The 12,967-nt window shown below is 45.4% G+C and overlaps 1 protein-coding gene across 1 annotated transcript in view; it reads left to right on the top strand.

Annotated features, from left to right (window-relative positions):
- LOC115585727 (protein bicaudal D homolog 2-like) overlaps nt 1-12,967 on the top strand; it is a 43,840-nt gene that overhangs the window by 8,623 nt on the left and 22,250 nt on the right. The window contains exon 2 of the mRNA XM_030424339.1: nt 9,661-9,873. Coding sequence (XP_030280199.1) covers nt 9,661-9,873 — 213 coding nt within the window. The remainder of the gene's footprint in view (nt 1-9,660; nt 9,874-12,967) is intronic.

Raw genomic sequence — 12,967 nt, 5'->3', positions numbered from 1 at the left:
AGAGAAGCATCTCCTCGATTTAATGGGCCAACAATTCAAACATTAGCAAACCCAATTTCAAAGGGGTTGTCCCTCCGCCCTGGGGGTCCTTTTAACTTCTTCACCACAGTGCAATCAGAGAACAGCGGTACATCGACATACTCCTCACACTCCACCACCGCACTACCCTCCTCCTCCTTCCCCAGGCTCCCATTGTAAATAGGCTAGTGGGTCTGGGTCCCCCTGTCCCAAGTGTGTCGTACCCGAGTTTCATGGAGCCCACGCTTTGAAACCCTCAGGCATGGTTGAACAGGGGAGGGAGAGGGAGGAATTGGGAGTAGGAAAGGGGTGAAAGGGAGGGGAGATAAGAAGACAGAGTTGTATCGTCAGGTAGGGAGGGGGCTGCCTGTACAGCAGTAACAACATTAGAGTTTGGGCTGAGGGAGCGAGCAAGGATGGGAGGGGGTTTAATTGTGCCAGCCTCTCAGGGGTCCTTGAAGAAATGGGGATAGCAGACAGAGAAAGGGAGAGAGGTTTCGGATTGGAGGGGCGCGGGGCAGTGCCTGTGTTTCCTGTGGGAACCGGCTCACTTTCTTTTAGATTGGAGAAGAATAGGGGTTCCTCCATCAGCTGTTAATGAGTTTAAAGTGCTGGGACTTTAAATAGAGAAAAAAAAACCACTTTTTTTTGTACATACATGGCTCTGTAAATATGTATCTCATGACAGAACGAAAGGCTGTTTTCCAGCATTTGTTCAGCACTGACTTGAAGGCATTGTGCTCTCGCTTATCTTTCATCTTCATTTCATTATTTTCTTGAATGCTCCGTTGTTAGAGGGCAAAGGTATTGTAGAGTTACCGGAGTATTATTTGAACATGAAAGAACTGTTTGTTTACCGCAGACCAAACCAAACTGCTGTATTCAGATACTGTTTTCTGTTTAACCCTCAGTGCTTTATTTAAACACAGATATGATCCATTATGTGCACAGTGGTGGTAAGGCTACAGAGAGAGCCCCTACATCATTGTTTACGGACTGACGTTGCCTTATATTGAAGGTTTGCCACTCAGACGCACGATTTAACTTCACCAGGAGAGAGAATGTTCATGCACATTTCATCTCATGCAGGATTTAATTACTGCAAATGTGGAAAGGAGATCATTAGTCTCTGCCTGGCCGGGAGGAAGGGCAGGACCTGCCCAAGAGACCATCCTAGGTTAGGGAGGATGAATAAAGAGATACGAGAGGGAGTTGTGGAAAGCCCATAGAAGTGATTGGGAGAGAACCTGCAATGATTAGTTGAGTAGATCCAAGGGAAATGAATCCTTTAGGAATGGCGACACATAAAGCACATGCGATGGAAAAACCACAGGAAGAAGGAAAATCAAGTTTCTGCAGTCCCTCCCCCTTCCGTCAATGCTTCAGCCTGACTGATTGTCCCTGCACTAATGGGGTCCAGGATGATGGGGGGAGAAGCAGTAGGGTCTCACATACAACATTAATCTAATAAATGGTTATTGGTAAATGGTGACAGCTTCAGGGTTTGGTTAGAAAACCGTGTGTGCTAACAGTGAACAAATATACAAACCTACACATTCAATGTCTCCTTCATCTCCCCCGGCCCGTCCTGCAAACCTGACCTTGGACTATGGTAGAAAACGTAATCTCATGTATGTGGGCGTGGGTGCGCCTGAGTTCGTAAATGTATGCATGCATGTGTGTGCCTGGCCCCATCTGCGGGACCAGCTGCTCCCCTCCTCTGTCATGTACGTCAGTAACAACAAGAGGCTATTCTGCTGTGGAAGTCATGTGTAAAGGCTCCACAGGGAGCAGTGTCTTTGGGGAAATATGGTGAAATGCACACTAAATAGAGAGTCAGTGCTTGTTGACCATGATAGAGGCTTGGCCTGATAGCAAAGAGCGAAAACAAAAATACTTCAAAGCGACCTCAGACCAGCATGCTCTTTGTGCAAACAAATCTCAGAGGCATGGGACTCGGCTGAGGAGGACTGTTGCCAGCGAAAGAGGGAGGAGAGCAAGCTTTGCCAGGCTGAGTCCTGAAACGGCCATCTGCGGCGGTGATACCCTCCTGCCCTGCCTCTACTGACCGCCTTTTGCTCTGTCACTGTAATTGGCATAGCAACCATAGTGACGGCTGTTCCCCTGGGATGCGGGCGCGTGGACCTCGGAGAGCTCATGCAGACACGGTGTCGGGCAGAAAGGGGGACCGACAGCCTGACTACAGGCAGGCGCAGATAAGACTGTCTTTGCATTGCAAATGATTGAGGTTGTGAGCGCTCAGAACTGGAGCTGGTATGGAACAGTGCCGCGATATGAACGATGATAAAGAACCCAGACGCCGATATGGTGGTGCAATATATCAGGCCTATTGAATCTCTGCTCTCCCTCGAGGGACCGGCTTTTTTCCTCCATTCTGTGGACGGATTTAGCAGCCGAACAATAGACCCAATAAACAGCCAGGGATAAACAGATGCTTCCCCTTGATTGATTGACTGCAAAATTTAAATACTGAGGACAAAAGCAGAATTTAAAATCCTGCGGTTCGTCTCCAGCGTTGCACAAGACGGAACAAGATTTTTTTTCACTGTGCTGGGGAAGAAGCAAAAACAGTAACTCGAGTCAAGACAAACCTTCTCAGGAAGCGCTTAACCCCGCCGAAACCTGCTTTGTCTGTAAATGTTGACGGTGGAGCACGGTTTGTTTTTAGTGGTGTGAAAATAAGCCTGTTCTTATTACAATACTTAGAGACGAAAGATAAGAAAACCCTTCATGTTATATGTCATAAACTGTGCTCAGACCCGGGTTCTTCAGCTTGCAGCCCAGGGCCATAATGACTGTTTTGATCCTGTAATAACACAGTAGCCAGTCCCTGTACCTCACAGTATAGAGCCCTCAGTCCGACGCAGACAGAGTAATGGCAGTGTGGGGCTTAATTGTCCTCCTTCTGCAGGTGTTTCACCTCTTAAATACGATATACTACAATGAAGGATATATATTTTCTCTCTCCTTGTAGACGTATGATGAATATAGATTAGCAGCACGTCTGAACACGAGGTTTGATCTGACCAGAGACTGACTTCACACAGAATCTCTAATGCTGTCTCCAGATTAGGCACCCACGTGAAGTCGGAATAAAATATGATGTGCAGTTTTCCCCAGCCAGATGCGATGAAAGCGCCAGCTCGCGCTTAATCATTACACCCTGATGTAAGAATTTGTATCACTGAGCTCCTGAAGCCCAATTAGGCTGTTCTGATATTTTTTATGGTTGAGGAACGACTTCATCAGTGAGGCGTGTAAAGGGCCTCATGAGTCTGATTAGTACAACTCTTGCACTGAGGGACCTCAGAGAGTGTCTGTGTACATCTGTATGCATTAAGTTTCTACCTTCTCCCGGTTGCTGCGTCCCCTCTGGCGTTCTCTCTTTCTCCTTCCTGCCCTTCAACTCAGGAGATTCACAGCCTGGCACAGCTTTGTGGTTGTTTTTTCGGAGGTTCACACCCTTCTACTCTCATGATGAGTGTATAACGTTCGACCAGTCTACTTGAGGCTAAACAATTTCTTTTCCAGGAAATCTGCGTCTCGTAAACTCGCTCATCGGTATGTTTCTCTAACCCCTGCACTCTTATATTCTCTGTAGTGTGTTCCTCGCCTTTGGCGTGCAGTGCATCCCCCTGCATGTGTCGACAACACAAGTTGCCGGAACCCCTACAAGGCTTTGAACACTCGTCTCTTCCTTCTTTATCTCAGGAGGGAGAGCAGGCCTCAACACGGCCGGAGTACCAGGTGCCGCAGTATGGCTGACTGCAGGGCACACTGGGAAAATTGGAAATGTGTGTATGTGTGTGAAATTGTCCAGGCCTGTGTGTGAATCATAGCCCGGTGGCTCTGTGCAGTGCAGTGAATCAATGTGGCTGGATGCCAGGCAACAGCTAAAATCTGCCTCCCTCAGACACATTTCTCTCACTTTCTTCCCTCCCCTTTCTCCTTCTGTTTGGCACATATAACAACTCTAACTGTTAAATACGACAGTTTCTTCTGCATGTCTTCAAGTTACTCCTCTTATAATTATGACATAGAAATCCCCAGCTTGAAATGTCCAGATTTAGAGCCGCTGATGCGCTGAGAGACTGTCGGAACGGGATGATTCAAGAGAGTTAATCATCACCTCCACAGATTTGTTAGGGAAAGAAAGCAAATCTCTGCTGTTCCCACTGAATAGTAACGTCTGAGGTAAATAATTTGCTCCTCTGTTACTCATTAAAGCAAGTGTCATTGGCTTTCCCATAACATGCCCTAATCAGCAGCAGTGCTCTCGGTTAATGAAAACAAGCATACTCTGCCATGTGACATGGTTTGCTGGTTTGCATGCCTCACAGGAACGTGTTCTAAAGCCTGTTGACACAAAAATAATGCAGTGAGGTATTGCGTCTTAAAGAAATAAATGAGGTATAGTGTACTGAGGCTTTTTAGTGTTGATTATTGGGTCAACGTGCAGTGCTTGGTCGAGCATTGCAGGAGGCCACTGGTTTCAACCTAACGCCCCGAGAGATCTGTATTTTGAACAGTTGATAGTGGACAGCTAAATATAGAATAGACCCACAATTCAAAGCAAAGTCTCTGGCTGCGCAGTGGCCTGTGAACGGGCACGGAAAGGGAGAAAGGGAGCATGCCTCTGTTTATCATCGCAAACTCCGACTCCACGTGAGCTGTGACTCACGAGGCAGGCGAATCCATTCAGTGTTTTTTTTTTTCTCCCTGCTCCACCTCTCTTCCTCCTCGGCAGTCGCCTACAATGACAGACAATGATAAGCCTTGAGTGTTTGTTGGAAACACTGCTCACTCTGGCATCCAGGGTCAACCCCAGCGCTCTCAACATCTGTATGAGTAACTAAGCTGATCTAGATGACATATTGTTGAGCGTTCAACACAGGCTGTCTTTGTCATAGCAAAAGAATGCTGCTGAAGAGACTGGAAAAAAAGATCAGCTCACCATCAGCCCACTCCGGTCCACAAGTCTTGTCAAAGGCATGCTCATATCGAATTTCTCCATCTCGAGGTCGTGCCGTCTGGCGCTGAAAAAGTAGGCATGCCCTGCCCTGCCCTGCCCTGCCCTGCCCAGTGTGGCATCATCTGGAGATTATCTTGTCAGCATTATGCCTCAAAATCAATGTTTTGATAGGTGAAGCTATCAGTGTGTCTGTTTCTGTCAGATTTAAAAATGGGCCTTTCCCCTCACATAATGCAGATGGGACTTATTTACTATGTGAAAATATTCTCACTAAATCAGACTTTTGCTGGTTTATGTTTATCTTTCTATGTTTATTTTCCTTGCTTTTTGCTCCCAGTCCCTGACATGTTTACTGCCTGTCTTTGAGGGTCTGGAATTCATGTTTTACCCTCCTTCTGGTTTTGCCAGTCTCTCTCTCTCGGTTTGTGGATTTATTTCACTTCTTCCTCATCTTGAGGACGTATCAACCGACTTAGAGGGATAACCTGCATTCTTTTCCGATTGCACAAATGCGAGGCACAGCTTAGATCTGGCTCCGCAACAAAGAAGCTGCCTGGCTCTTCTATCTGTCTTATCCCGTTTCCATTTTCCATTTCTGTCTGCCTCTCCTCTTGGTCTTTGTACAGCAAGCTTTTCTTTCCTGTAAGATCCAGGCTTTGAGACCACAGGGGGCTGAATGGAAACTCACAATGAGATTATAATTGACGGACCAGAGATGGAAGGATGGGATCCAAATCTGAAGAGTTTTCTAATTGGGTTTAGGTCTTAAGGAAGGGGTTTTCAAGAGGACTTACTCGTATTGATTGAAATACTCCAGGCTTCTTGTGTACCTTGTATATTGGTCTGATACACTGCCATAACACTGGATACATCTTTACCCGCTTGCACACCTCATGCCAAAAAATCCCTGTTCTCTGCCAGCAGGACAGGAGCTGAAAATAGAATTTTTAGATTCAGCTCCACGGGGCCTTTGAGACAAGCAGTATTGATCTGTTTGTTACTTGTCAGAGACCCAAAGCCCATCTCCCTTGTGCTCTTGGCTCATGGGTTCACAGAAGCATGCGCAGGAGGATTCTGGGGAAAAAGCAAAGTGAACTCTGTGACCTATATTCTCTTTCAAGACCATGTAAGGTGTTGAACATATAAGCAGCAGGGATGTAGCCCTCAGAACACAGTGTTTAGCATCTCCCCTCTTTAACGGACAGGGATCACAGAGCACAGCGGTGCGATTAACCACTGAGTGCTGATTTGTCTCACCTCCTAATCAGTGGACTTCTGGACCGTCTGAAGGCTGTGTCTTTGGTCAGATTGGAGGACCAAGCAACGATTTCATCCTGTTCCAACATGCTTTGAACACAATCACACAAACAGTCTTTATCCAAGAGTTTCCTGTCAAGGAACCTGCTGCCGTAGCAACATTTGTGTCGCTGAAAGATAAACCCACAGATAGCTGAATGAGTTTAACATCCTGGTGTAAAAGAAACCGCATTGCCAGAGAGACCAGTTTTTTTTATTTTGGCTTCACTTAAAACAACAAATGAAGTCATGGCAGCGACGTCCTTCCTCAAATTAGTATGCATTAAGAGTCTTTATTTAACCCTCTTAAGGTTTCCATGAGCTAATCTTATGACTAGGGTAGTCAGATGCTCTCTCCTGGTGTGAGCAATCTATGGGGAAGTAATAAAAATAATTCTGACAGCAGAGAAAAAATAAAGAACCAAGATCAGTGTCTCATTTTATGAACTCTTCAATCACATGGTGCTTTTGATCACAGTGATTATGGACTTTGATCTATGCGTGGTACCCAGCCCAGCAGGGTGTCCAACCTCAGCCCGTAATGTATGCACTCATCTGGAATCAGGCGTTCATTTCTATAGAGGGATAAGTCTCTTGATTTATTGACTTCTCCTTATGCAGCTTCATAATGTTAGCCATAGCATTCAGCCAGGAAAATCTGAGAGTAAAATCCAGTCCAGACAGCTTGCTAATGACTAAAGACCTGCCTTTGATTAGCTTTACAAGAGATTAATAATCCATGCTTACATGCCTAGTGCAAAATAACTGCAACATATGGCAAAGTAAAGATGAATTATAAATTGGGTGGGCGCTCACTATGGGATTATAGGCTTGGTCGCGTGCTTCCTCAATTTACCCGCCCCTAAAAGTAGCCTAAACCCACTCTTGGGGAGCTGAGATTAGAGGCCTTGGGTCAGTGGTTTGGCTTGGGGCTCTGCTTTTATGTTTGAAGGACAGGCCTCTGAGATTGGATTGATTGGAGTTGCTTCAATATCCACCGTGCACAAAGATTATAATGATGGGATTCCCCTGGTTTGTGATTGGGTTAATCCCGTCTCTTGTAATGACTTTCTAATCAAATCTCCCGCTGATTGGTGGTGTGATTTTTGGAGAGGAGGGAGGTGGTGTTGAAGGTATGAGGAGAGCCATTGAAAAAATACTCCAATTTAAAAGCGACTGACATGAGGTGGTTACTCACCGAAACATTGGATCTACAAACAGCCATGTAAACCTTTGTTATAAGATTACTGTAAGCACTTCCTTGTCGTTAAGGTGTCATGATTACTAGTTCTTTTCACTTAAATGTCAAGACGATGTATGCATATTGATATAGATGTTCTGTGTAGTTGTAGTGTAGGTGGCCCAGTCTATATGTGTTGTAGGGCAGGAACTGTCAATCAAAATAGTTTCTGATCAATCGCAGAACCCATCAGCTATCAACCGATAACTATTTGGCCAATATTTTATTGCCTCCATTGTAGCAAGCGGAAATCTGGATAATGGATTTCCAGGCCAAGAGTTCCTCTTTGTGCTCTGGTCATTGTGTACAGTCGCGTTAGTGACTTGAGACACAAGAATAGAGTTGGAGTTGAGAGACGGCTTGTAGCAAGAAATTGGTCAATACTTCTTGTACTACAAATTCACTCTAAACAGAAACCAGAACATCTCCGATTCCAAAATCTTGCTCTTGGCCTACAGATTCTGCATTCATCTTTTAGAGAGATTACCTTCCAATTAATTTTCGATTGCATGACTAATCAGTTAATCAACTGGTTTCAGCTCCAGTGTGTTTAATCAGCCGGCGTTTGATCTACTGTAACTAGTTTGAAAATGCTCTACGAGAGAAAAGTACATTCTTCAGCACATTAGCACAATCAGGCAGTTGACAGTGTGCAGTTGTTTGTAAAGAGGTTTGGCCAGAGAGAGTCTGCGGGTGAGGTTCCTCATGTCAAGAGCAGAGCTCGCACCATTTCAAACTGCTGATGCTTCTGGAATAAGCATATTGTGCCTCAGTGTGAGAGTATCAGTTGATCGCTGCTGCTATCACTCAGTTCGAACCGTCATCTCTCCTGGAATGCCAGAGATATTTTGGCAACCCTGCACGAGACATGATGTCACGCACTTCTGTGACCCATTAAACCAGTTTTTATACGTTCACATATACGCACATCACATATAAGTCCTGCAAGTAGGCCAGTACGACTAATACAAATTTTCCTTTCTCTGAAGGAATTACTGGGATTAATACAATACGCAGTCAAACAGGGAAAATCCTGCAGCGGCGAGTCACGTGCAGTTGTGAGGGGGTAGCAGGTCAGAGAGGAGAGAGAGCGCACTGCAGCTGCAAACAGGGTCAGATCCAGTGCCTTAGGTGACTTCAGATTACTGGCCGCCTGCGCTCGAGCTGTGAGGCGAGATGAGAATCAGAGTTTCCATCACATCGCTGGTGGTTGCGTGATTGGAAATGAAATCTGTAATCAGCGGGGGTGATTATTTTCAGAAGGAAAAGAGTAACTTAACCTAGATTCTGCTGCAGTTAAGATCTCTCCGTCTCTCTTTCTCTGTCTGTCTGTTTCTAAATGTCATTCTCTTCATATTTTGCTGAATGGCTGGCCATTAACAAATTAAGGTCAAAATTAAGGCAGTGCTAATAATAGCACAACAGTCTTTTATATTGTGCAGTCAAAGCACGTGACTGTTCTCAGTCTTTCAGCAGAGAATGTCCCTCTACAGAAGGTGGAGAGCCTTAGCCGATATGTCTTCCGTAGTTATTTAATCTTCATAAACTTCATCCCCCTCCGGAAATCCATAAAAATCTAATAATATCTCGTGACCTTTCTGCACTGCTGCTATGATCTAGTATTAAGATATTAAGAGCATTAGAATACAGGCTGCACATGATCACCCAGACACTAGTCCATTTGCTCTACTTTTCCTGTTCATTTTTTCCCATCTGTGGAGTCACTGCCGAGCACGTGCAGGAGGGGAAGCCAACGTCCTGCGGGGAAGGGGAGGGAGACATGGGGGGTAACAAGGGGGAAGATGGGATGATGCAGCCCAGATGGAGCCTAACTGATTATCTCCATGGGGCGACGGCAGTATTTTGGGAGGTTATTTTTGAGCCCCAGTCCCCGGCTGAACCACAGTATTAGAAATTAATGTCACTTAAAAATGGCTAAATCACAATTCAAACTTTTGTCGGGTTACAATCCAGATATTCAATTTTTTTGCCAGTTAATGCTTCAACCCCTGATTTACATTTAAATAGCATTAACAATGAATTAACAACAAATCCTCCCATATGTTTTAACATTATAACCAACAGCTCTTTGCTCCTTTCGTTTTATCTCCAGGCCTTCGGACAAGCCTACTCCAACCACAGGAAGGTGGCAGCGGATGGGGAGAGCCGTGAGGAGTCTCTTATCCAGGAGTCGGCCTGTAAGGAGGCCTACTACGAGCAGAGGGTCCTGGAACTGCAGAATGAGCTCCGGCAGACGCGCAACATCCTCACCAATACCCAGTCTGAGAACGAACGTCTGAACACCATCTCCCAGGAGCTGAGAGAGGTGAGAGTGGAGGGGCGACACAACCAGAATTGTGACAGAGTTATCGTTGGGTCAGCTCACACTGCACCATTGTTCTTTCGAAGATGCTGTTGCTCTCTCCCTGCGTCAGTACTCTGCAAATGAACTCACCTCTGAGTTGAAGCAGAGGCTTGTGTCTGCTCATGTTTGCCTGCAGCTATTGAGATGAACGGTGGTGTTTGTTGATGCTTTCGACTGATTCTATTTATCTGTCTGAAGCGGCAGGAACGTTTTTTTCTACCACTGATTAATATCAAGCTGGTGTAGTTGAGCCCTGCAGGAAACTGGGATGTCCTGCTTTGAAATTCAATTTTTTGGGTTCAAAGAAGAAATAAAGAATTTCAAATGAAGTGGTAGATGAGTTGCCCTGTCAGAGGCTGATTGGCGAGATGGAGTGCTGCGTAATTACTGCACCTACAATCATGTAACTCTGTCTTTCAATATTACTGCCAAAGCTTGTTTTATTCAGGGGTGTGATTGCAGGCTGGTGTGTTTTCTGACATGCTAAGACAAGACTAATCATACTGTAATGACAGAAGGACAGAGACCAGGCAGATTAAAGCAACACCTTGCCTTCAGGGCCTAACGTGATGTCCTCCACCCCTGTTGTGATTACTTAGGTGTAGTTCCAATTACAGATAGAAGAACAACACAGAGGCCATGGGAAACATGTTCTGTTACAAAGGAAGGCATGATCTGACATGAATAATTGATCAATTAATATCTTGAATTTGTGTGAGCGGTTTTATGACAATAAAGATCGACCTGGTGCCCCAACTGTGGCATTAATCACATTCCTAATTATAAAAATCAACTGCAGACAAGCCCTGTACCTGCCCTCTGTTAACTGAAATCTGTTTTGCTCAAACATGACCCCACCATTTCCCTAAACTTACCCTCAACACGCCCTTTTACACATTCCTGCAGACATTTTCATACTCCACTCTCTTAAGCTTCCATCATAATGCAGGGCCTTTATTGTCTGCGCCCCACTTTGGACAATGTCTGACCTCTTCACTGCTTCCATTTACATACAGTCAAAGTTAATTGACCTCATTAGGAGAGACGAGAGTGAACTGCGTGCAGCGCAGAGCGTGGGTCGTGTTGTCTTTGCCAATGGCCATGCATGTATGATGTTTTGCGATGGAGCTGCTGATGAGGGGACTGAATTAACAGGAGAGTACAGGTTGGCTGAGAGCTTTGAGGAAGCCTGTTTGACACAAAGACAAGGAGACATGAAGGGATGAAAAGAGATGAACAGAGTCTGACAGCAGGGCAGAGGGAGCCTCTGACTGGAATGATAAAAAGGGGGGTATGAAGTAGCAACTTGTTTGAGGAGTCTGGTTTTTTAAGGAGGGAAGGAACTGACTACTTTTGCTAGATTAACTTGATTTATTTGACGCCCACAGCTCTAGATCGGTGCAATGTTCATCACACGCTGTAGCAGGAAGGAGCTCCATTTCTGTTGTTGTTGCATTATATCAGTATTATTTAGTATGGCCTTCAGCAACTCTCTTTTATTTCTGGTCTATCAATTCTCTCTTCTGTGTAATGCTCTCTCAATATGTGGTAGTTAAACCCATCGGTGTTCCAAATCTTTGCGTGTTTGTGAACAGCAGATTTTGCTGATCCACTGTTTTGCAGGTCACGCTGGTAATTCCAGTGTAATTGGAAGGGGGGGCGAGTTAAAAAGGGGCTCCCTTCCTGAGCGAGTTTAAAGTCTTTGCCAGGCAGCAGCAGGAATCATTGCCGCTTTTCTGTGAGTCACTGCTTGAGACAGATGTCAGTGGCGTTTCTTACTGAGATTAGGGGAAAATACTTTAAAATGGCTTGTCCTGCACAACGACTTAAGTGTGAGGAAAGCTCCAAATTCCACTATAATTAGGTCAGCTGCTGCCGAGATCTGCGTCCAAGTTGGTATAAGTTGGGGCATTATGGAAGCCAGATGTGCCTCACCATGTTGTTAAACACAACACGAGTTTGCCGTGTAAAACTTAACCGCCTGCAGCCATTCAGTGTCAACCTGATTACTTTCTACAAAGACATTATGCCTCCTCAATGTTACAAATGAGGCTATTTACTTCTCTTCTTCTTTATTATAAAATCTCATAGAGAAAGAAATGGCGTCGGCTCCATGTCTGACCTACAGCTTTGGTGTGACTGGTGGTGCACTGGTGGCTGGCATGATGGCCTTTCTGCAGGTACCATTCCCACTATAAACACCCTCATGCCGAAGCATTGGTCCCGGACAGCTCTAATTGGCTAGATAAAAGGGGCTGGAGTGTAAATCGCCCCATGTATGGGAGATAATGACACCCTTCTAATGGTACTTCTGCGGGTGTGTGTGTGTGGCTGGCAAACAGAGGGAGCCCGGGTACTGAGGCTGGCATTGTGACCAGACTGACAGGGCTGAAAGAGGCCTTTGTCTCATGGGTTTCAAATTAGCCCAAAAGCTCAGGCAGGGGATAAGCGAGTGGGGGGGGGCTCTAGGAGATGACGAGAATGGTACGAGAGGAAGAGAAAGTGGCCGAAAATCCGTTGGAAAAGGAGACTCAATGAGGCAAGGCTCAATGAGAGTAAATTAGCCACCACTGGTGGATGGCGCTGCTTTTCTGGGGCAGCACGGCTAATCATATTGAGTCAGCAGGGTGATTGAATAACTCAATTTCATCATGGAATGCAACTACAGTTGAGCTGTAACTGTTGCCTTTTGTGTTTGGTCGAAAGCGAGTTCTGTCTTGCTCCTGTGCATCTAAAAGGTTCCTCTGCCATGTTAAGAAGATTAAAATGATGGTGAAAGGCTTAAAAAAAAAAGTAATTTGACTATGTGTTATCCACAAGCCAGTCAGTAGATAATGTCACCATTCAACCATTCTGCAGATCTGGAAGCTTCACTCAGTGTGAAATGGCTTTTGTCTCTGTACAGCCCAGTTCATTCACAGCCGTTTAGTTACAGCATCAGCTGGATCCTTCTACCACATCCAAACCTCCCAGGCAGACTCTCATGCCAAGGACTCAAATGTTGGCCCCGAGCTCAGATAAGACATATTTCACTGCTATGGTGCAGTCTACAGGA

This window comes from Sparus aurata, chromosome 7, assembly GCF_900880675.1.
Source record: "Sparus aurata chromosome 7, fSpaAur1.1, whole genome shotgun sequence".
Lineage (NCBI taxonomy): Eukaryota > Metazoa > Chordata > Actinopteri > Spariformes > Sparidae > Sparus > Sparus aurata.
The sequence above is the reverse complement of the archived record's forward strand: the minus strand, read 5'-3'. Positions and strand labels throughout refer to the sequence as shown.